At 41.0% G+C, this 23,840-nt stretch overlaps 1 protein-coding gene across 3 annotated transcripts in view; it reads right to left on the bottom strand.

Annotated features, from left to right (window-relative positions):
* Positions 1 to 23,840, bottom strand: part of SFMBT2 (Scm like with four mbt domains 2) — a 259,882-nt gene that overhangs the window by 75,796 nt on the left and 160,246 nt on the right. For all 3 annotated transcript variants that reach the window (XM_033208309.1, XM_033208308.1, XM_033208311.1), the window contains 2 exons: positions 13,092 to 13,193; positions 8,091 to 8,238 (listed from right to left, as the gene is read on the bottom strand). In XM_033208309.1, coding sequence (XP_033064200.1) covers positions 8,091 to 8,238; positions 13,092 to 13,193 — 250 coding nt within the window. The remainder of the gene's footprint in view (positions 1 to 8,090; positions 8,239 to 13,091; positions 13,194 to 23,840) is intronic.

The raw sequence follows: 23,840 nt of genomic DNA, 5'->3' as shown, positions 1-23,840 counted from the left end.
AACCAATCTGAGGGAGGGCCAGAGAAATGGACTTTAACGCAAAATGCCCTATCAGGAAAAAAGAGAGCTTCCACCAGTTTAATGATCTTGAATCTGAACACCTTAACAACTTCAACACACACATGCACACCACACACTATACACCACACACACCCACCACAGAGCACACACATACAGACACATACCACACAGACTTACCACACCTACACATCACATATTAGACACACACACACCCCCCACATATACACACTGCACAAACATATCCATCACCAAAACAAAGAGAAGCTAACATCCTCAATCTCAAAATAATATTTTAAAGTACCATTCGGAAATTTACAGAACAATAGATAAAAATATAGTGAGGATATAGAAAACCTGAATACTTTAATAAATACACTTGACCTGATCAATGATGTGACAATAAATCTGAAAATACAGCTAAAACAGACACTACTGTAAAATACATGTACATTACCAAAACTATCTCACAAATGGTTAACCTGACTAAACTTATATCCACTAAAGGAAATAAATTCACACTCAATAAAACACCACCATCACCAGCTCCAGATAGGTTTATAAAACAGTTTTTCCAAACTGTCAAGTATAACATAAGTCATATCTCACACAAACTGTTTTTAAGACAGTTTAGAAAGGTAGCTAGATATGACATAAATATACAAAATCAGTGGTATTCTCTTATACCAGCTGACAGTCAATAAGAAATGAAAAGAAATCCCATTCACCACAGCAAGCAGAAGGATAAGGTACCTAGGAAATATTCCAAGAAAAGATTGCAAGTTATAAAAAGATAATATAAGAAAATATCAATTTTTCTAAATCTGTAAATTCAACGCAATGCCAAAATCCAATATGTCTCTTTACAGAACCTTACAAACCAATGCTAAAATTCATGTACAAGAATGACCTGCCAAAAATGACCAAGAAATGTTGAACAAAAATAAAGAAAAAGTGACTCAACTAATAGATATCAAGACTATATTATTATAAAGTAATAACAATTTGTTCAGGGCTATACAAACAGACTGAAGAGGCAGAATAACAAAGAACAGGGTTAAGAGTCACACCCACAAAGGGATGAATCCATGACAGTGGTGGCATTATAAATCAAAGAGGAAACAGCAGACCATTCAACAAACGATGCAGAGACGAGTGGAGAAATGAAAAACTTCAATTCTATCCAAGCAAGAAAAATAAGATAGTTTTCCTTCCTCATGCCAATACAAAAATCAATTTCAAGTAGGTTGCAGATCTAAACATGGAAAAGGAAAATTGCAACAGTTTTAAAGAAAACACATCAGTAGGAAGGGATTCTAAAGATATATAAACAATGCATACAGGGAAAGATGGCTGTTTGACTACATTACAATTTATGACTTCAATATGCCATTACAAAAACCATTAAAAAGCAAAGAAGCCAGACTAGGTTATTATATGTGTGAAGCACACTGTTGAGAAAGGATTCATGTTAGAATATATAAATTACTTCTGTGATCAAAAGAAAATGGGTTGAGGAAGAAAACCACAAAAGGCCAATAAGGGTAGGATGCAGTGCTCAACCATCCTAGTGATCAGGACCACCTCGTTGAAACAAGGAGATCTGCTTTACTCCCCTCAGAGGGGCCATGCTTAACCCTGGGAACACCGCAAAACAGTGAGGGTGACACAAAATGGGAATGCTCAAACACCACGTTAGAAATGTAAACTAACACCACTATCTACGGAATTCCAGCAATTCCACATTTAGGAATATCCCCTGAAAGCACCTCTTACACTTGGGGACACTGGATGTACCTTTGAGGATCACTTGCAATAGGGAAACCTGGAAATGCCTTCCATGTTCACCAATAGAAAATGGAATTTTCAAATATTACAGTATATTCATAAAGCAGGCAAAATGAATAAACAATCTACATGCCCCAACATGGAAAAAAATCTGAAAAATGTTAATAAATAAAAAGTTACCTAAAGATATGCATAGCACATTATATATGTAAATAGTCAAACAAGGTCTATTTTAACTTGACTGTAATAAAAACAATGATACTGGTAAGGCATAAACAAAGAAGCCTATGCAGTCATGTCATAAAAGCATGTAATCTTTAGGAGGGTGCTCACCTTGCAGAGGATGACGGGTGAAGGGCTGGGGTGGAAGAGAATGGGGACAGAGCTTCAATTCATTCAACCTCAACAAATACCTACCAAATGCCACCCACTATTCCAACTACTGAGGATCACTGGTGGGTGACTGACAAACACCCACGCTGCTCTGGATCTTTCATTTTAGTGGGGGAGATGAATGAAAAACAAGACAAACAAGGGAAAGAGATGCAAATGTTGGGAGTGGTGGTTTGCTATTGAGATTGAACAGGGAAGCCCAGAAAGATGACTTCAAGCAGGTAGCACTTGAGTCAAGACTGAATCAGGTTAAGGGCATCTGCGCAGAAGGAACAGCAGGTGCCACGTTAAGGAGATGAGAGTGACTAGGACAGACTGAGTAGGGAGTCGAGAGATGAGGCTGGACAGGGCAATGGAAGTCAGCACATCTGGGTGCTGTAGGCTGTTGCCATAATCTTGACTTGGACGCTGGGAGGGGTGGAAGGCGCTGGACAGTCCGAGCAGAAGGACCTGTGGTTTATGTTCTAACACGATCGATCTGACTGAAGTGTTGAGAGTCCCCTGAGTTAAACAAGGGGCCACTGCAGGAACCAGATGAGACTCACTGGTGGCCTGAGACAGGTGGTCATGAGGAAAAGCAGTGAGACTCTGAAAACGTGAACAGAAGTCCCTGATGGATGATGTATGGGGCATAAGAAACAGAGGACTTAAGGATGACTTGGCCTTCATTATATCCGTAACACTTTCATGTTTTATATTTTGTTGTTGAAAAACATCAATCAAACAAGGCAGAATGTTAGCATCTGTTGAAGCAAGATGGTAGGGCCATGAGTGTCCACATGTTATTTTCTGCCCCCTTTGGTATGTCTGAAACATGAGTGACAAAACGGATTAAGCTCATCAGTCAGTGTCTGAGGTTTTTCTTTAGGAAAAGAGAATACCACTTAGGGTTTCCTGCTTTGTGTCTCAGTAATAATTAAAATACACCTTTACTTCCTGAACTGTGTTAACAGTTTATGTGTCTATTAAATGGTCAGCCTAACAGAGACAAATCAAAGTTGCTAACGTAAGCCAATTAATTCAGCCTTTGCTCACACCTTTTACAGCAGAAATTTAAAGGCTGAACATTTTCTACAAAAGTTCCTGGGTGGAACTTTTCCTCCACTAATTCTACAACTAATCTTTCATGTTACACAAGAAAGGTTAATGAAATAATTTTAAAATAGCAAGTCAAGGTTGATAACCTATACACATGTTTGCTTAGGTGATCCACTTGTTGATCACTTTTCATAGTGCCTATGAAACTGACTTGCTGTTTAGTGGATTTAAACTAATTGGGTAAAATTTCCAAGGTTCTAACTTTTGCTTACCAGGAAAATGTTTACTACACAGAAAGCCACACTGAAAAACTCCTATCCACTCTAGCTCTCTTGTCTCTAAGGTGTGAGGACAGATTTTTTTTTTTTTTTTAAGTAGGAACAGAGTCAAGAGAATGTAATAAAATGTCTGTGTTATTTGCATATCTCTCTCCTACACCACCAGAAGTCTTTAATTTCAACAGCTGCTTCCCAACCTCTTTTTGGAATCAAGCAACACACCATAATTGTAGGCAGCATGCCTGTTTTTAACAGTAATCTAGACAACCCAGTACATTCATGGGAAACACACACACATGAAAACATCTGAAATCACTTGGCAATATGTATAATAAATCCCACATATTCTACATGTCAATCTAATAATTTAATTTAGACACAACAACCTTTTATTTTTAAAAAAGCTTCTACTTACATACATTTATAAAGTGAAGAACGGTCTCTGAAACATCTCTATAGCATGACTCTTAATCCTGGGGTTGAGATGTAAGACGTGAAACCAACCACCTCAAAAGGAAACCATAAAACACCACTACCACAATCACCACCACCACCTCCTCCTCTAAACACTCATTCAGTTTAATTACAAAAATAAAAATATTGCACTCTCACGAGAGAGTAAGGAAGTCAATGAATGAAGCCATGATTGTCTTATAATCACACACCCTTGTAAAATTATTCCCTACAATTGCAGTTCTCTGACTGCTTTGACATATTGACTATCTGAATCGTGTAAAGCCATGGTTCACTGACATGAATTAGGTTGCTGTAGGCCCCCCAAACGCTCTAGAATTACTAAGAAGGATGAACATTACAAAACATCAGCAAGACAGAACAGCAGTGAAGTGTGGATATAGTTGTGTAGAAAAAGCATTAGATTTGATATCTTCAGGCTGGGGTTTTTAACCCAACACCCCTGCACCAGGATTTGAAAAGTCATTTAACACAACCGAGCCTCAATTTCTCTAGATAGAAAATAAGTAAGGTTGATGAAATCATCTTTAGGATCCCTTTCAGTTATAAAAACCCTCCATTTTTAATAATATATGTTTATTTTTTAATAGGTAATACATTTATTTAGATAGAAAAGAAAAAAAAGATAAAAATAGTATTGTTACACGTCATGTCTACCTTCATCCCTTACGCCACACTCCCCACCGTCGCCCATACCCCAAACACTAATAATTGTTCTCATTAGTTTCTTATGTAACTACAGAAATATGAGCAACACTAATATATACTGTTTTGCCTCTTCTCTAACATAGAAAGTGTCATATGATACCTACTGTACCACTCACAGTGTATCTCAGACAGCCTTCCACATCAGTTCATACAGACGTCCCTCATTCTTTTCAACAATGGCATAGATTTCATTAGAAGGATCTCCAAAGTCTACTTAATCAATATCCCACTGATAAGTACTTGAATTTTTCCACTCTTTTGCTATTACAAATAATGCTGCAAAAAAAACCAAACTTTTATGCAGATGATCTCTACATTATAATTTAAGGAGAAATTTCCAGACGTGGAATTACTGAGTCAGTGGGAAGATAAAAGTTTAGCAAAATCTGCCAAACTGCCTTCCACACAGTTTGCACCCTTCCTGCACTCTCAACGGCAATGTCTAAGAATCTTTATTCCTCAACCGTCTCATTAAGCTGAGGTTCTCCTGTTCCTTCTCCTTCGGATTTCTATCTCATCTGATAAGCAGATACCACATCAATAGGATTTCTCTTCATTTGTGTTTATCTTATTATGATAAGTTTGCCCAAGAGTCACTGAGCTTCTTGTATTGTGTGCTCTTCTGAGTTTATTCCTTGTCCACATTCCTGTAAGTTGCTAGTCTTTTTCTTACTGGTTTATAAGTAAAAATTCTACTGTTTCAAGAAAACATTCCTGAACTAATGATATTTACCACATTCTTGAATGACATGGTTTGGCTGTGTCCGCAACCAAATCTCATCTTGAATTGTAACTCCCACAATTCCCACATGTCATGGGAGGAAACTGGTGGGAAGTAATTGAATCATGGGGGCAGGTCTTTCCTATGCTGTTCTCTTAATAGTGAATAAGTCTCACAAGATCTGATGGTTTTAAAACCAGGCGTTTCCCTGTACAAGCTCTCTCTTTGCATGCTGCCATCCATGTAAGACGTGACTTGCTCCTCATTGCCTTCCACGATTAGGAGGTTAACCCAGCCATGTGGAACTGTAAGTCCATTAAACCCCTTCTCCTGTATAAATTACCCAGTCTTAGGTATTTCTTTATCAGCAGCATGAAAACAGACTAGTACACTGAACTAATGATATTTACCACTTCCTGAATGCTTAAATGGTTTAAAAAGAATTACAGTTTCTTATTGGAAGGTACCAGCCACCATTACTCAATATTCTACTGAATTCTACTGATGTGCAGTATGTATTTGTACATAATATCCATGAAGAAATTTTTTTGAAAAAGAAAATTTTGAGTTTTTGAAAAAGAAAATTTCACTTTCAACAAGAAAAAGGAATGGTTTGGAAGAATGCATGAAGATAATGTCACCTCACCAAATATCACAAATATTTGGATAAAAGAAAAGAAATGATCATCATAACTAAATATTAGGTATAAAAAGCTTAAAATATAAAAATATTTAATTTTATATCTTTGTACAGTCCTTTCATTGAATGTTTAACAGTTCAGTTACATTAATGTAAAACAATTTTCTTAATATCATAAAATTCAAGTATCCAAATAGGCACACCCATTTTCCTGGTGAACTTCTAAGCTATGTCAATGATCTTTTTATGTAATTCATAGAAAATGTATTTTAAAATTCTGAAAACATTGACAACTATGAAACCTCTGCCATAATAGAGTGATCAAGCAGCCAAAATGCTGATATAAATACTTTTCCTTTTTTTCACTCAATGAGGAAGTAGCCAACCATTTTTTCAAAATTCTTAAATATAATAGATCCTAATAGTATCAAGGAATGAGCAAAGTCTAACCAAGTAGCATTTACATATCTAGAAAAAATTTTCCTTCAATGACACAGGACCCATTCCCCACACATGCTTCCATGAGAAAAGTTCAAAAGAAGCAAAGGAAGATGGCCCACAGGGTGTTCAGACTCTACAGGACCTACGGCTAATTCCACAGCAGGGAAGGCCTTCCCACCTACTACCAATAGGTCGTTGATAAATATGACTCCTGCAAGGCCATATTAAAGCGATGAGAATCCTCCGACTTTTATCATTTTAACTCTGCTGGCCCCTAGAGACTCCCACAGGTGTCTCCACTGGACAGTCTTGAAAACTGAAGCAGCGATGTGGCTCAGGGTGCAAAGCCAGTTCATACCAACAGAGAAACAAACACCGACGCCTCCTGGAGTCCTCACCGCTACCAGGGGACACAGTCCCAAGCTCTGCCCAGAGACCTACGATCCAAGTGACCCTGGGCAAGTTATATAAACTCTCTGGGACTTAGATTCTTCATAGTTCACTTTGAGGAGTGAATGAATTAGGCATTAAAAACAGTGACTGGTAAGCTGTGTTCTGTGTAAGTTTACTATATACCATTAGGCCGAACTCCACGACTGCACAACTTTAACCCAAAGAGTCAACAGCAGAAATGGAAATATTCAAAAGCATCTCCTCCGTAGGGACAAATATGGGGAAAATGAAGATAAAAGCCCAGCAGAGTACAGTCATAGGAAAGGTAAGCAGGCAGGCACCACTAAATGATGCGAACAGAGGGGCGAGGCCACCAGGTAAGATGGGACTTAACCTGTGGGAACTGCATGATTCTCCCAGGAGGGTTAATGTCCCAAGCAATCCAATCCCTAGAGATCTGGAAAGGTTAGTACAAAACCCCTTATTATTTAAGGTTATCTGTTAAAATCCTCCTCAATAAGTTTACTTTTCTCATCTTTTTCCAATTTTCTTCTTCTTATGATACTTTTATTATTCTTCTCTTAGTCTCAACTCTCATCTTACTACTTTCTTCCTGAATAAACCTTAGGCCTATAAGGGACAACAAACCACACTGGTAAACTCTAAGAGCGGTACTCACTAACAATGTGGTTCTTGAATCCCAATTTAAAATTATTTTAATGCATCCTGGCTCCCAGTGTAATTATTTTAAAGTATTATACCGTTTAATTGTTGGATATCTGAAAGCAAATTGACTCTGGAGAAAGCTTAGCTTACTGGAAATAAAAACTCCAAAGAAATGTTTCACCAACACTGTTACATTTGTAAAGCCACTTCTCAGACACTTTTAAGTCTTTGAGCTCAATCACTTAGCAATGCTGTATCCTCTATGATTACACAACAGCAGCACGTCTGCCAATAATGCCGTAATGGATGGGGAATCTCCTGTGGGCAGAAGTGAGAAGCCCACGGCCGCTCGCCTCGCCCGGGGATGGAGCTGTAACTGACATCTATGTCAAGCTGATGAAGAACGCCCTATTTCTACTACATCTAAACCCTTTACACAACCAGCCTCCCCAGATTAATGCAAGTGTTACTTAACGACAATAAGACACCCTCCTGAATCGCCAGACCCTGCACACCTTCACAGAATACAAACCTTTGGGAGGAGTGAGGCTGACTCCATTTTTAAGGCACCATTGTACTGGCAAAATCCCCAAAGAATCTGCATGGCACAGCACTGAGAGTTTACTTGGTTCAGGTCTTAGGTCATCAATAGTCACTTGAAAAAAATGATTGTTAAAAACCTAAAAGAAAAAAAAAAGGCGGGGAGCCAAAGGTTAATTCTTTAGAGTTACACATAATGCAAGCATAAAATAGCGGCAGAGCTTCCAAAGGCAATTAAATATAGTTCATCAAAATGATCTGAATACAACCTGGCATTTTCAATGTCTATTACTAAATTAATTCAGCTAATAAAAAGTTAGAATTGACCGCTGTGGTCCTATTAATGGAAAGATAAATAACTAGGTGATATGGAAGACTGAGAATGAACAAAATCAAAGACTTGGAGAAGTAAACCAATGGTCATAGCTTGAAGAAAAATGAACACAGGAAGTCAGACAGACAAACCCCAGCTTCGATGACAGCCAAGACAGGAACTGAAAAGTGAAACCATCTCTCAGGGTCCACAGCCAGCACCAAACTCTACACCAGATCATTCAACAATCTCCAAGATCTGGTTTGGAGCTTTCTAGCCTCATCCTGCACCATGTCCCTCAGAACACCCCACCCTCCAGCCCAAGAGGAAATCATTCACCCTAAGCCTCACCGACTACGACACCTGCAATGCCATGTTTAAGCTATCAAAACACAGTGCATTTTCAAGGTGCATCTCGTACTTCGGTGCTGCTGATCTGGGTAGAACAAACCGCCCTCACTCTGTGCTCCTAAAATTTCAGACTTCAACTTCTGTATTGAAAACTCTTACTGCTTTCTAGACTGATAACACATCGGTCTTCCAATGCCATAGAGCATAAGTTATTAGAGGAGAGTGATGTCTTTTTGTTAACACAAGTATTCCCAAATGCATATAAAGTGCTTTGTACGTAGGAACTGGATAAATGTCCACTGACTATAAGAAGAAATATCAATGAAGAAATAAGAGCAAGGCATGCCAATAAACAAAGCAGAGGGTAAAAATCAGATGGACCATCACTGAAAAGCAAGATGGATTTAAATAATTTAGCATCTAAAACAGGCCAGAAAAAAAGATCCCTTTCCCAATTCAACAGACATAACCCAGTCTTCCTTAGGAAACCCTGAGAGTTTTACGAAGCTATGATTCCTGGCTCCTTCATTTTTTTTCTGGAAGCAATTTAGTTCAAAGCAAAGCAGGAGAGGAAACTCACTTCTGTTCTTCTCTGGGCTAATTTTGGTAAATAGTTTACTGAAGGTTTGCCTGTGAAAGTCAACTTCAAGCAACAAAGGATCAGACGGGGCCTTCCCAGTGAGGTCATCTCCGAGAACCCTGTTGAGAATCTCATCCTCCCTCCACCTGAAAGGATTATGGAAATCCTTTGACTTCTATCATTTTCACTCCTCTGGGCACCTGGACTCCCCTGGACAGTCTTGAAAACTGATGCATGGCCATCTGGCTCAGGCTGCAAAGCCAAGTGCGTACCAACAGGGAAACTAACACCAAGGCCTCCTGGACTCCTCACTGCTATTGGTGGGCACAGTCCCAGGAACCCAATATCCCTGCCCTGGTGTATCTTTCTTCTTAGCATTTAATATGTAACATACTAGATTTATTTACTTATTGATTCTGTTTATAGTCTGTCACCCCCCATTAAAATATAAGCTCCACAATGGGAACACTGTCCAGAATGGAGCCTATGAATACTCAATAAATATCTGTTAAATTACTGTTATTTAGTCTGTCTCGCATACATACACATACTCACACACACACACGTATATAAAAGAGCATGTCATTTTGGTGGAGCTGCGGTACCCTATAAAGAAGGAATTTCCACAACCATTAAAATGCATGTTCACGTGGGAACGCTTCAAAGGAAAAGCTTAGTACGTTTCAGCAAATCCATCAGGGCTCATGTTCCTAAATGGTCCAAAGCAGTGTTTTGTGCTCTACCCAGTCCAGAACCCACAGGACTCAGAACTAACGCCCAGAGCAATTAACTGACTTGCCCAAGACTGCACAGCTAAGAGATGGCAGACACAGAAACAGAACCCAAGGCTTCTCATGTCAGTATCCTTTCCTCTAATCAATATGATGCACTTCGCTTACACAGATGACATCATCACCATCTGCCAGTATTTAAACACCAAGAACACACCCTCGCTGCACTGCTGGAAGTTCATCATTTAATACTGGATCCACCACACACTGTCTGCATCCTTGTCTGTCTGTTGTAACATTTTTTACATATTTCTTCAACAGTTATGCCACCAAGAAAAGGCCCAAGGTGGGAAAAAAGGAAAATTTTCATTGTGATGAGTAATGACAGCACAGTGTGTTCTATTTTCAAACATAATACTCCAAGGTACTTTCCCCACACTTACAGAAATATATTTAATTGTAAATATCTTCTACGCTAGCAGTATTCTGATACCTCATTACATGAAGGTGAGTCTTGAACCTGGGGAGGTGCCTACCGAGGTTGTAAAAGACAGATCAGATGCACACATCCCAGTCCATGCATTATACAATACATGGTCAATAAAAGAAGGAGGGCTGTACACGAAACAGCATGACTTATTTTATCTTTGCTACAAAGGCTAAGAAAAAGCAAAATAAAAAGGGAAACACAGTTTAGAAATCAGTAAAAATACTTCTTCCCTCCCCTCAATAAGATCTATTTAGAGAAAACTATTTACTGTGAAAAGCCAACTATCACTGGAAGTCTATCCAACTAGAAAAAGATATTTGGGCTGAAATTAATTTTGATTAGTAGACACATTCTAACATTACATATTACAGCTATTTAAAGGCATAAGAATTATTTAAAGGAATAAGAATGTGAGAGAGGCTGGGTGCAGTGGCTCATGCCTATAATCCCAGTACTTTGGGAGGCTGAGGCGGGCAGATCACAAGGTCAGGAGTTCGAGACCAGCCTGGCCAAGATGATGAAACCCCATCTCTAATAAAAACACAAAAATTAGCCAGGCACAGTGGCAGGCGCCTATAATCCCAGCTACTTGGGAGGCTGAGGCAGGAGAATTGCTTGAACCCAGGAGGCAGAGGTTGTAAGTGAGCCAAGATCATGTCACTGAACTCTAGCCTGGGCAACGGAGCAAGGCTCCATCTCAAAAAAAAAAGAATGTAAGAGGCTACCGCTGACAGTCTATGCACATCAACTCTGTTGAGTTTAATTGATAAATACCAGGTGAAGTGACTCTGCAGCATGCTACATCTGCAAACAGATGGGCAGCTGGCATGACTGCAGCACCCACTAACGGAACAAAGGAGAATTCTGGCTAGGATTCAACAGGGTACCATTTGTCCATTTTGGAAAAATATCCGAGTACCGGCCGGATACACAGTAAAGAACCCCAAAGGCCATTTCAAATTAAAAGGTTTTTAACGGATGCTGGATAATCAGGAGTACATGACTTTCAACCTCCAGATTATAGAGCAAAAGCCAATATATTTTTCTTTAAATAACCTTAAATATTTAAAGTTTTTCTGATTTTGTTTGTTTGTTTGTTTTGAGATGGAGTCTCACTCTGTCGCCCAGGCTGGAGGGTAGTGGCAAGATCTCAGCTCACTACAACCTCCGTTTCCCAGGTTTAAGCAATTCTCCTGCCTCGGCCTCCCAAGAAGCTGGGGTTACAGGTGCGCGCCACCACACCTGGCTAAATTTTGTATTTTTAGCAGAGACGGGGTTTCACCCTGTTGGCCAGGCTGGTCTTAAACTCCTGACCTCAGGTGATCACCCTACCTCAGCCTCCCAAAGTGCCAGAATCACAGGCGTGAGCCACCGTGCCCAGCTCCTAAAGTTATCCTTGAAATAAGCTACTTTAATGGTTATAAAAACAATTTATGTTCACTAAAGAAAAAACGTTTACAAGAAAAAACGTTTAGAAAGCATTTCATTTTTATAACCAATGTCCATATTCTGTAATACATTATCGCTACTAAATTTCTCAAGTGTTACCAAATCATACATTTTTAAAAACTCATGACTCACAAAACAAATACTAATCACTGCATGAAAAGTGATTTTCCTTAAAGAAAATCCCATTTCCTTAAGAAAAAGAAATTAAAACAGATTTAAATCTGTAATTAAATTCTCCTACTGAAGTACACAAAAGACCATTCACCGAAACACACATCGGCCAAGTGTGCTAAGTTTCTCACATTATTTGTAAGAGAATATTTAAGGTAGAAACAAGCAATTTTGATTTTACCACAGGTTTTGTCATTAAAACTTCTTTAATGGGGAATGGATATTATACTTTTTAAAAAATGTTTTACTGTTTGTAGAGACAGGGTCTCCCTATGTTACCCAGGCTGGTTTTGAACTCCTGAGCTCAAGTGATCCTTCCACCTTGGCCTCCCAAAGTGCTGGGATTATGGATGTGAGCCACCATGACCCGCTGGGATATTACAATCTTCAAAGACTAACAGATCATTATAAAAATGCCTTTATGTTAAAAGGTAATTTTATTCTGAATCTGTAGATCTTAGAAGCATGAGTTTTTCTTTAGTCAATGAGGGCACATGAGAAAAATAACACAGAAATGCTGAGACATGGGAGGTGACAATTTGCTTTGCACCATTTTCATGTATTTTCCAAGTATAAACAGATCATATTTACTACTACCCGTGCAGGAAGAACAAATTACCCTTGTAATGATTACAACGTGCAAGTCGTCAGTGGACAACTAGCAGAAGACAAGGAAAATTCACCCTATCCATGATAAGAGGGGGCATCTGACTAGAGTCACTCTGTGCCACCAGTAATAAAAACAGCTTAAAACAGCGCTGGACTGGAGGGGCGGCAATCTTCCTTAGCTTCGCCTGGCATTGCTGACAGCCTTGCACGAATATATTTCATCTGGATGTCTTTGAGTTGAAAGGTTTAATTTGATCCACTCTAGGAGCTGGGTCGAAGAACGAGGGAGGAAAACCCACCTTAGTCACTGATGCAGGAGAGATGTAAAAGGGCTCGCTCATATTCACTGTCTCAAGCTTCATCCCAACTGTGAAGAAATGGCTTCGCAAATCTGCGTGATCCTGCAGGGAGAAAGATGAAAATACTGAAAGCCACGGTACTGTAAGTGACCTCAGCCACGGTCCGCATGCGCTCCCATTTTATTGGGCAACCGAAATCTGATGGAAACAATTAACCCTCCCCATTTAGAATTTCTAATTATTGCCAGATACCGCGGATTTAATTATTTTCTGCAGGCTAAATTGCTTTTCCAAGGGAGAGGCAACAAGGCTTCGTGGGCATGCTTAAATTTACCCTAAGCAAAAATTCACATTACACTGCTTTGCTCGTCCTCGGTGCTATCAACTGAAGCACAGCAGAGTAAGGGAGGCAATCCGTCATCCTACCCCAGCAGGGTGTCTTCAGAAAACGAGGCCTCTCACTGCTGGAGTCACATCTCAGAGCTTCAGTCAGCACCCTGTACCCACAGTCTGCCCCCACCTCCCGTGTCTAAGAGCACACTGCTTACCAGTTACTGGGAGTAAGCTGGCACACAGCTTATACAGGTAGGGGTAGTCAAGATCCCATGATCTTTGAGATGCCTGGAGGTAAGAATCCAAACCTGCCCCACGGATGATTAGAACCTGACTCCTACTCAATAAAGGGGAGGAGCAACACTCCTTTCCTAATAGGGGTCTGGCAGTTTTATAACCCGCTCACAGCAACCTTATGTGAGACAGATGGGGCTTTCCTGCCTCCTAAGAAAACACATTTCAATATCCACTTCAGCTACACAGCAATGGAGGAGGTTGGCTGGACTCCGGATACCAGAATTTATCTTGCGGAGATGGAGGTCACCTCATAACTCACGGTCTGGATAAACAGCGTGGATAAATAAATGTATTTGCAGTCTGTCCCTGAGGAAATAATAGCTGCAAATAAATCCTGCGATTTCCAAATACATCAATTGGGTGTGAAGTACGAAAATATCTGGGGACCTGTTACTTTCTTTGACCTGCGAATCGAAAGTGGGTTTTTAATTACTCCAACCACACCACTCTATATCCAACTCTGAGGACTGCACAGAACCCAGACGGACAGTGCCTGTTTCCCCAAAACCCCCAAAAGCTGGCCAGTACCATCAGAGTCCGACAGGAGATCAGACCAGAAGAACTGCTTATAAAACCCTCAACCTGTGCACTGAGTTGCCAAGGTAACCGAATGTAAACGCCTATAGAACCACATGGACCCTTTCATTTTTCATGTCCCCAGGGCAGTCTGCAAAGGTCTCTGTATTGGGCGATGCATGATGAATGCTGGGGCCATGTCCAAAGAGGACATTAATCAGAACAAGACAGGACGCGGTCAAATACGACAAAACCCAATCAAAGGAACTGGCCACTCTAAACATTTACGAATTCCTTAATAACTTACAATCCACACTTTATAAAAATCATATGCATAAGGAAAAGCACAAGGAAATAGGTGCGGGTGATGATCTGCATTGTTTATGTTGCAAACAAAGCATTTAATTATTTTTAGCTTTTATTTTAGATACAGGGTACATACACAGGTTTGTTACATGGGCTTACTATACTCAGGTAGTGAACATAGTACCCAATAGGTAATTTTTTGACCCATGACTCATTTCCCCCCTCCCCTCTAGTAGTCTCCAGTGACTATTGGTACCATGTTTACGTCCGTGTGTGCTCAACGTTCAGCTCACACTTCTAAACGAGAACATGCAGTATTTGGCTTTCTCTTCCTGCATTAGTTTGCTAAGAATAACGGCCTTCGGCTGCATCCATGTTGCTGCAAAGAACATACTTGCATTCTTTTTTATGGCTGTGTAATATTCCATAAGTATATATGTACCACATTTTCTTTATCCAATCCATCACTGATGGGCACTTAGGCTGCTTCCATGCCTTTGCTATTGTGAATAGTGCTGCAATGAACGTGTGAGTGCATGTGTCTTTTTGATAGAATGACCTGTTTTCCTTTGGGTATACAGCCACCAATGAGATTGCTGGGTCGAATGGTAGCTGTTTTAAGTCAGTAAATCTCAAAACTGCTTTCACAGTGAGTGAACTAATTTATATTACCACCAGCAGTGGGTAAGTGTTCCCTATTCTCCACAGCCTCATCAGCATCTGTTGTTTGTTTGACTTTTTAATAACAGCCATTCTTACTGGTGTGAGATGGTATCTCCTTGTGGTTTTGATTTCAAAACATTTGCTTTTAAAGGTGGCTGGGGGAAGGCAAATCAGGAAAGAGAAGGAATCGAAGGCTACTGTACAGAGAGCGAATGCGGATTAACACACAGCAGCCGTCATGCCCAGGCAAGGCCAGAAGCCACAGGCAAGGAGACATCACAAGTAAACCAACATTGACTCGCTGACATCCGAATTCAAAGTTAATTTGAATGTTTCTAGCCCGAAGAAAAGACAAATATTTAAGGTGATAGGTATCTCAATTACACTGATTTGATCTTTACAAATTATATGAATGTATTAATCACATGTACCCCAAAGTATGTACATCTATTACATATCAATCAAAAAATTTAAACATTAAAAAAAAGGATTAAAAGTGGGCTGGCTGCAATAGCTCCCGCCTGTAATCCCAGCACTTTGGGAGGCTGAGGCGGTCGGATCATGAGGTCAGGAGTTCGAGACCAGCCTGGCCAACATGGTGAAACCCTGTCTCTACTAAAAATACGAAAAAAAGCTGAATGTGGTGGTGGAAACCTGTAATCCCAGCTACCCAGGAGGCTGAGGCAGGAGAATCATTTGAGCCTGGAGGCACAGGTTACAATGAGCCGAGATCACACCACTGCACTCCAGCCTGGGTGACAGGACGAGACTTCATCTCAAAAAGTGATTGTTCCTGTCAGATACCCACGTCCCCAGTACCCATCAGCGAGAAGTGAGTCCCGATCATGGCTTTTGCAGGTAAATATCCTTCCCCATTTAAGTACAAAACCCTTTCATCTTTGGAAAAGGGGAATTATAGAATTATGATATAATAAAACATGGCCTGAATGTACTCAGCAAGTCTAACCAGTCATTATTACGCTGTTTGACAATCAGAGGTGCCCTCAGTCACTCCCGGGACATTCATAACTATAAGTAATGGTTAACAGATGAATGTCAGTGTTTCTCAGGAGACTCCTTCTCTGTGTAGGACCCCGTTCCTCCTGCAGCCTGCCCCTCACCAGCCACAGCCACAGGGCGAGGCATTCCTGAGGTCTGGTGCACGGCGGCAGGCTTGGGTCTTCCCCCTGGCTGCCTCTGTCACCACGGCTCTACCCAGAGCCTCCGCTGTCGGGGCGTCCTGACAGCCGTGGGGCTTCTGGTCTACCTGCCTTCGTCATTCCCTCCATTCCAGATTCTGTGCTTCTCTCTCCTCCACAGAACTCTTTGCTCCAACCTTTGCTCTCTGAGTAGAGTCAGCTTTCTAAGTAGGGTTTACCCACAACCCTACGCCCTTTCTACATCCCAGGCCCTCAGCCTGACCTTGACCACTGACTTGGAGTCTTTAGTCAAATCCACCCCCAACCTTTATTCCGTACTCCAAGTCCTCTGGGAAGGTCTGTCAATCAGAGCTCCCCGTGCTGTGTGGAAACTCTGTGGCCCCAGAAGCCCTGTCCTCTCTGTGGACTTCCTGTGTTCACAGTTGTTGAGCAGACACCAGGCAGTGGCTGCCGCTCCTTGGAAATACAGCAGACAGCAATGTGTCCCTGAGATAACCCTGCCCACTCAGGGTTGCGGACTGTATTGGAAATGCTTATGGGTAATGACTTCAGCATCCTCTGCATCTAATTACATCTCTAGGTTAAGAGGGGATCACTTCCGCTTCCTGCAGACAACACACAATCTCTTCCTTTTCTCCCAGAGTGTCCTGCGCTCGAATGTCCATCATTAAACTCCCCACTTCTGCTCATCTATAACAATGAACATAATCATCAAAACCACGCATGAATGCGGGATGAAAATAAAAAGAGCATGACATTTAAATATTCTTAAACAGTTTAAGAATAATGCTCAGTGGGCATTATTCCAAAAATTTTAGAAACTAGTTTCCCCTCTGTCAGTCTTGGCTCAGCTCTCCTACAACTTAAATTATTTCTCCCAGGTTTCAGCTGTGTGGTAAATGTATACCGGTCTTTGTCTCTGGTACAGGACTCCTAAATCCTGTGGGATTTCCCAGGTGATAGGAGCTTTTTTGTTTTATTCGGTCCATTCTTGGTGGGTCCCTAAACAGCTTCAGGGTGGGGGCTCGTGTCCAGAAAGTCCAAGGCATAATTAGAGAGGTCTGTAAGTTCATTTCCACCCCGCAACCACTAGGGAGGGGAGAAGAGCTGGATATGGAGCTCATTACCAAGTGCCAAAGATTTCATCAATTGTGCCTACATAATGAAACGCCCATGAACACCCTAAATGACAGAGTTGGGGTTTTCCAGTTGATGAACACTTCCATGTGCCAGGAGGTGGGGATACCCCAACTCCACATGGCCAGAAGTCCCTGTGCCTGGGACCCCCTTCCAGCCCTCACCCTGGGCACCTCTTCCATTTGGCTGTTCATGTGCATCCTGTATGGCACCCTTCACAATAAACAGGTAATAGTAAGGAAACTGCTCTGTGAGCCGTTCTGGAAAACTATCAAATCTGAGAAGGGGGTTTTAGGAACCGTAATTTATAGCCATCAAGTACAGGAATCCTAGGACTTGTGACTGGCATCAAAGTGGAGGAATCTTGTGGTACCGAGCCCTTCACTTGTGGGGTCTGCACTGCTTTCAGATGATGTCAGAAACGAATTAAACTGCAAGATAGTCACTTGCTGTCCAGAGACTTGAAGAACTGGTTGGTGTGGAAAAACCCACACACGTGATGTTAGAAGTGTTGTGGGTAAAAAACAGTTCATAAGTTATAGTCAAGACACTTCTTACTCACGGAAATGCATCTGCTTTTCTTTCCAAACTACACAAAACCCCTTAAACACTCTTGTTTCATATACTGAAAAAAGAAGCCAGACATTCTGAGAGGTTGCAACATCCAAACATAGGTATTTGTAGTATGGCCTCAAATATCCACATATCTTATCCTATTAAAGTTCAACTCTGTATTTCATAAATAAATTTGGAAACTACAAAATACGTTGCTGTATCTTCCAGCCCTAACTTCCACTTTCTGAAAATCACTTCCTAGTCAACATCCAAAAAAAAAAAAAAAAAAAATCCCTCTATGACCATGTAGACATCCCACCAGTTTCAAAGCTAAGTCAACATAATGGAAATTGAGAAGACTCAAGAATAAAGACATAACAATTAAGAGTTTGGCTAAACCTGCTACTCAAATGTTTATATTACTCATGAATGACGATTTCAGAAACGTTTTACTGCAAGAGCACGACAATATTTTCTGATGGGGTTTGCCATTGAAACTTCTGGCCATTGGAGAACTTTAAAAAACACGAAAGATAACCATGCTGTATGTGCAGAACTTTCCAGTAAGTGCCAAACTCCCTCATTTATGCTATGTGGCTCACCTAAGAAAGGCTTCAATAAATATTTATTGAATTAAACTGAAGGGATGACAGAAACCTGATGATTTCTTGACATCCATTCCAATCCTATATTCTGTCACTCATCCAATAAGCACTGATCAGAAGCCACTGAGGTACCACACAGAAGACTAACAGTTATTGCATGGAATACACAGAACACCCTCCGTTTGTCACAGGGAGAAGGAAAAGACAGGCAAGAACAGCTATGGAAGATCCAGACTGAGAAGGAACTTCAGAACAAATGTTTTTTACTTCTAGCACATAAAAATGAAGTATCACTATGATCACAGTAGTCAAAGGATTTATAGGTGTGAAGCTTAATTTGGAAGATGAAAACCACGTGACTCAGAATAAAAGATTCTGGGGGTGGAGCACAGTGGCTCACGCCTGTAATCCCAGCACTTTGGGAGGCCGAGACGGGCGGATCATGAGGTCAAGAGATCAAGACCATCCTGGCGAACATGGTGAAACCCCGTCTCTACTACTAAAAAAAAAACAAAAAATACAAAAATTAGCTGGGTGTGGTGAGGTCGCAGTGAGCCGAGATTGAGCCCCTGCACTCCAGCCTGGTGACACAGCGAGACTTCGTCTCAAACAAAAAAAAAAGAAAAAAAAAAGATTCTGGGAAGGTGGCACAGTGAATTTATGCACAGAGACTGGGCTCTGCATACTGGATAGAAGCATTTAAATATGATCTAAAAGGCAAAAGAAGTCACTTAACACTCCTAAGGAATAACAAGATTTTATGATAATTGAAGGATTCAACACCACAAAATTTCCAAATAAGCCAATAGACAGAACTGCTGAGTTCTGTGGTGTAAGTGTCCATCCATATTAGTATATGAGAAAATGATGCAGCTATTCTCATTGAAAAACAAATCTATTCACCCCAGACCACTTACTTTGGGCTGTTAATGCAGTCAGAGAGCATGCATTCATTTACACAAACACCCAACTAATCATCCTCAATATTAAGGACAGAGAGAGTTCCTGGGTCCTGAAGATGATTCGCCAAACCAATTATGTACTGAGAGATAATGGAAAATTCACTGTCATTTGAAAGAGACATTCTTGTCCTTTGCAAAGCTCTAGAGAATCATTCACACTTTGCAATTGTTGGATCAAGAATGATGTTATTCCTGGTATCAGGATATATTACTAAGTCCTTAGTAGATTTACAAATATGCCTGTCACATTCAAGAAATACTGTTAAGAGTACTGGAGTCCGGTCAAATTGCCTACAGAAAAACTACTCTCCTTTAATAAATGCCAGCAATGTCATTCCCATCTACATTCATCACTACCCATTTTTATTTTTGCCCTAAAGTAGTTTCATATTGATCAAAAGTAAAATGCCATTCATTTTATTGGAGGACTGTCTTAACAGGTTGCCGTGGCAATCTCTCTTCAGGGAACTTTATTTTCAGCGGAATGACATCATAAAAGAGGTTCTGTCTACATCAACTTCCTTTCTGCACCCAGGTTTCATCCCTCCAGAGCCTGAGCAGTTCTCACTCCCCTACTAAGATGTAGTAACTCTGCACTGAGATTAACTAGTTTCTGTGTATACAAACTGGACATCCCAACTCTGAAAATCCCAAGCCCCAAACCCGAAACTTTTTGAGGGCCAACAAGCCGCTCGTAGGAAATGCTCATCGGAGCCTTTTCGATTTTGGGTTTTCAGATGCTCAACAGGCAAATGTACTGCAAACATTTCAAAATCTGAACCTGGAGACATGTCTGGTCCCAGGCATTTTGGATAAGAGATGCTCAGGCTGTAATATCAAGTGGACAGAAACAGTTAACATGTTGTAAATACTGGCAGGCACACTCCCTGCACTGTCATTTTCCGCTGACAGACTGTGGGGTGGAATCCCTCTTGCGGGAGGAAATTAAGACACAGAAAAACGAAGTCACCCGAGCAAGGGCACACAGCTACCAAGAGAAGCCAGGCTTCAAACCCAAGCAGCCTGACTCAGTCTGAGCCTACCATCTAGCCACCAGGTTATATAATAGGCCAGGGTACAAAGACCAAAAAGGATTTTTAAAAAATCGATAATCAGTACAGGCAAACAATACCACTACAATCTACCTAGAGCCCCTGAAATGTTCTTTCAAAGAAAGCTACTACTAAGTTAAAAAGTGATAGCTACTAACACTGATCACTTACTTAAAACCTCCAAGTTTTGCTGTTAATTCCTCGCACTTTTCAATGGCTTAAGAAAAAAGTATGTGAGTGCATTCCGGCCCTAAAAATTACTTCCACAATGTGTATCTAGAGCCAGTCACAGCCTTCATCAACAATTAGCAAATATCATGACTACTTCCGTGTGTTTGTACATTAAGCAATGAAGATTTAGGAAGATTTAGGAAATACATGCAGCAAAATGTTCACGGTGCTTCATAAATTATTCTCTATCGATACCTACTTCCACAAGATGTTATCCACGTTAACCAAGACAGGTTACTCTGATCAACGTGGTTAATCTAGTACACGTGGATGGCTGCAAAGTCCACACCAACCCCAACCTGTGACTGGTATTTTAAATACCATGTGATAGGCACCATCCTATAATGGACGGACAGGAAAGTAGTTGAGGTGATTCCTGACCCTGAAAAGCTGGAAATTTACTTAGAAAACAACTGAGGTCAGGAGTTCGAGACCAGCCTGGCCTACACTATTAAACTCCATCTCTACTAAAAATATAAAAATTAGCTGGGTGTGGTGGTGGGCGCCTGTCATCCTAGCTACTGTGGAGGTTGAGGCAGGGGAATCGTCTGAACCCAGGAGGCGGAAGTTACAGTGAGCCGTGATCATGCCACTGCATTCCAGCCTGGGTGACAGAGCGAGACTCCATCTGAAAAGAAAAAGAAAAAGGAAAAAAGAAAAACAAAAAGAAAAAAGAAAAGAAAACTGCAGTGAGAAACAGGAAGTACAGTATCATGCTGGAAAAAGGAGTATGGACAAACTTCAATATCTTGGTGTCCTGACTTTACAGTTTTGCCTTATGTCTCACTTTTTTCACTTAAAACAGAGGTCAGGAGGATCCCGCAACCTCAGAGCCCACCCTGGGTGCACTCACTGCCCAAGGTCACCCACTGCTTTCAACATCTGCCCCGATGAAGTCCTTGTCTTGGCAGTGGTTGCCGTGGCTGGAAAGGGACAGCACCGGATTCAGGAGGAGTGAACCATCGCTGCAGGAGAAACACACCTGCCTGGATATAGTCACCATGAGTCAGCAGCAACTCACGTCTCTGGCAGGTGCCAAAGCTTCAGGGTGAACAGTAAAGTTCTTTATAAAATACAGTATACACATGGCTGTGAGTATTAATCTACAGACAGCAATGGAGAGTATTACTAATGGAGAGACAGGAGAAAGAGAAGACAGAAAAGAAAGAACATTCATGTCTGCCGGGCCTGCCTGAACTTGACTCATCTCCACATTCACTTGAGGGGCTTGAAGAACTGAAGCTTATGCTCTTAAAATGTCATTATGTGGCTATCACAGACTCCGAAAATAGCTAATGCCTCTTCCCATCCCCACTTCATTAGATAAATACATCTCACATGATAAAAAATTGTGAGCGATGTGGCACAGGGGAGAACAAGTTCTCGTTAATTAAAACAACAAAATTAAAATGTACTTGGGGAGGATTTGCATGTAAAAAAAAAAAAAAGGCAGTGAAATCATCCTTATGCAGAAATCAAATTCTTTTATTATTGAGATAGGGTCTCTGCCACCCAGGCTGAAGTGCAACGATGCAATCAGGGCTGCAGATCAGGCTCCGCCTCCCAGGCTCAAGCAGTACCTCCACCTCAGCCTCCCAGGTAGCTGGGACTACAGGTGTGCACCACCACACTTGGCTAATTTTTTGGTTTCTTTGTAGAGATGGGGTTTTGCCATGTTGCTCAGGCTGGTCTCAAACTCCTGGGTTCAAGCAATCCAACCACCTCAGCATCCCAAAGTGCTGGGATTACAGGCGTGAGCCACCATGCCTGGCTCCAGGAACTGAATTCTTAACCTGAGTTCCACAATCAAAGGCTACAGGAAATTCTCTTTCTGCAGCAGCAATCTCAGTGTCAGCCTTCAATTCTTTGCTTCTTCCTTTCGGCTCATTTGGATATAAAATAAAATAGACAAAAAACAGATATAGGATTCACCCTGCCCAATTTGTTTAAGCACCAAAATCTTTTAGTGTATTGTACTTACACAAAAATACCGCACAGTATAATTTTTTCAGTTCCAACATGCCAGTTTTTTGGTCCACAGGGAACTCAAATATTGCGTGTGCTTCTTTTCAAAGCCTCCATTAATTTGCATAATTTCTAAGACTAGGCTTCAGTGAAGTCAATGGAAGGTTTTGGTTAGTATTACATTCAAATTAATATATAATGAACTACGCTTTAATTCTTCTGTTCGTACCAGCACGCTAGGTCCCGCTGAAAAAAGCCATCCAGAGCCATTTATGATATCATTCTTTTGTTTTACCAATGACCTAGTGCTCAGATGTTCGTTAGAAAATTACTCCCGTAATACCAGTTTCATTGAAAAACAGATATTAGGAGGCCAGCATTTATTAAATCAATAGTATTATGACATTTCAATTTGATTACACTCATTTCCATTTAGCCAGTGAAATATTTGTAACAAAAATGTAATTTTAAAATCTATTGCTGAACACTAATAAGCATTTCTATTTTTTACTTATAGATGTAAAGAGCGATTTTATCTAGTAGCTGTGCGTTCAAGCAAATTAAAAAATAGTAATGAGAAATGTAGTACCGTAGTATCATAGATTACAACCTGAACCACACGATTTATAACAGGCAGGATGTGGTGGACACTGAGGGGCCCCTAAATGCATTAACTCAACTGCTGTCATGGAAACACGACGCCAGCATGCTTCAGAGAAAGAAGCAAGAGCTGGGAAGGTGCAAAACTTCTCCACCCACCATTCTGAGCTTCTGTTCTGCCCTTCCCAGACACCAATGTGGAGGCCAGTAAACACAGAGAGCTTGCAAACCCCTCTACGTGCTCTGCCACAGGTGGGAAGCCTCCCCACTGGGAAGTGTCCACTGCCAGGCAGCCTGGACTGGATCTAATAACAGCTTCAGTCTCCAGAGCCTTCCTCTCACCCCAGCTGCCCTCGGCTTCCCTCCA

This window comes from Trachypithecus francoisi, unplaced genomic scaffold (assembly GCF_009764315.1).
Source record: "Trachypithecus francoisi isolate TF-2019V2 unplaced genomic scaffold, Tfra_2.0 Lachesis_group9, whole genome shotgun sequence".
NCBI lineage: Eukaryota > Metazoa > Chordata > Mammalia > Primates > Cercopithecidae > Trachypithecus > Trachypithecus francoisi.
The sequence above is the reverse complement of the archived record's forward strand: the minus strand, read 5'-3'. Positions and strand labels throughout refer to the sequence as shown.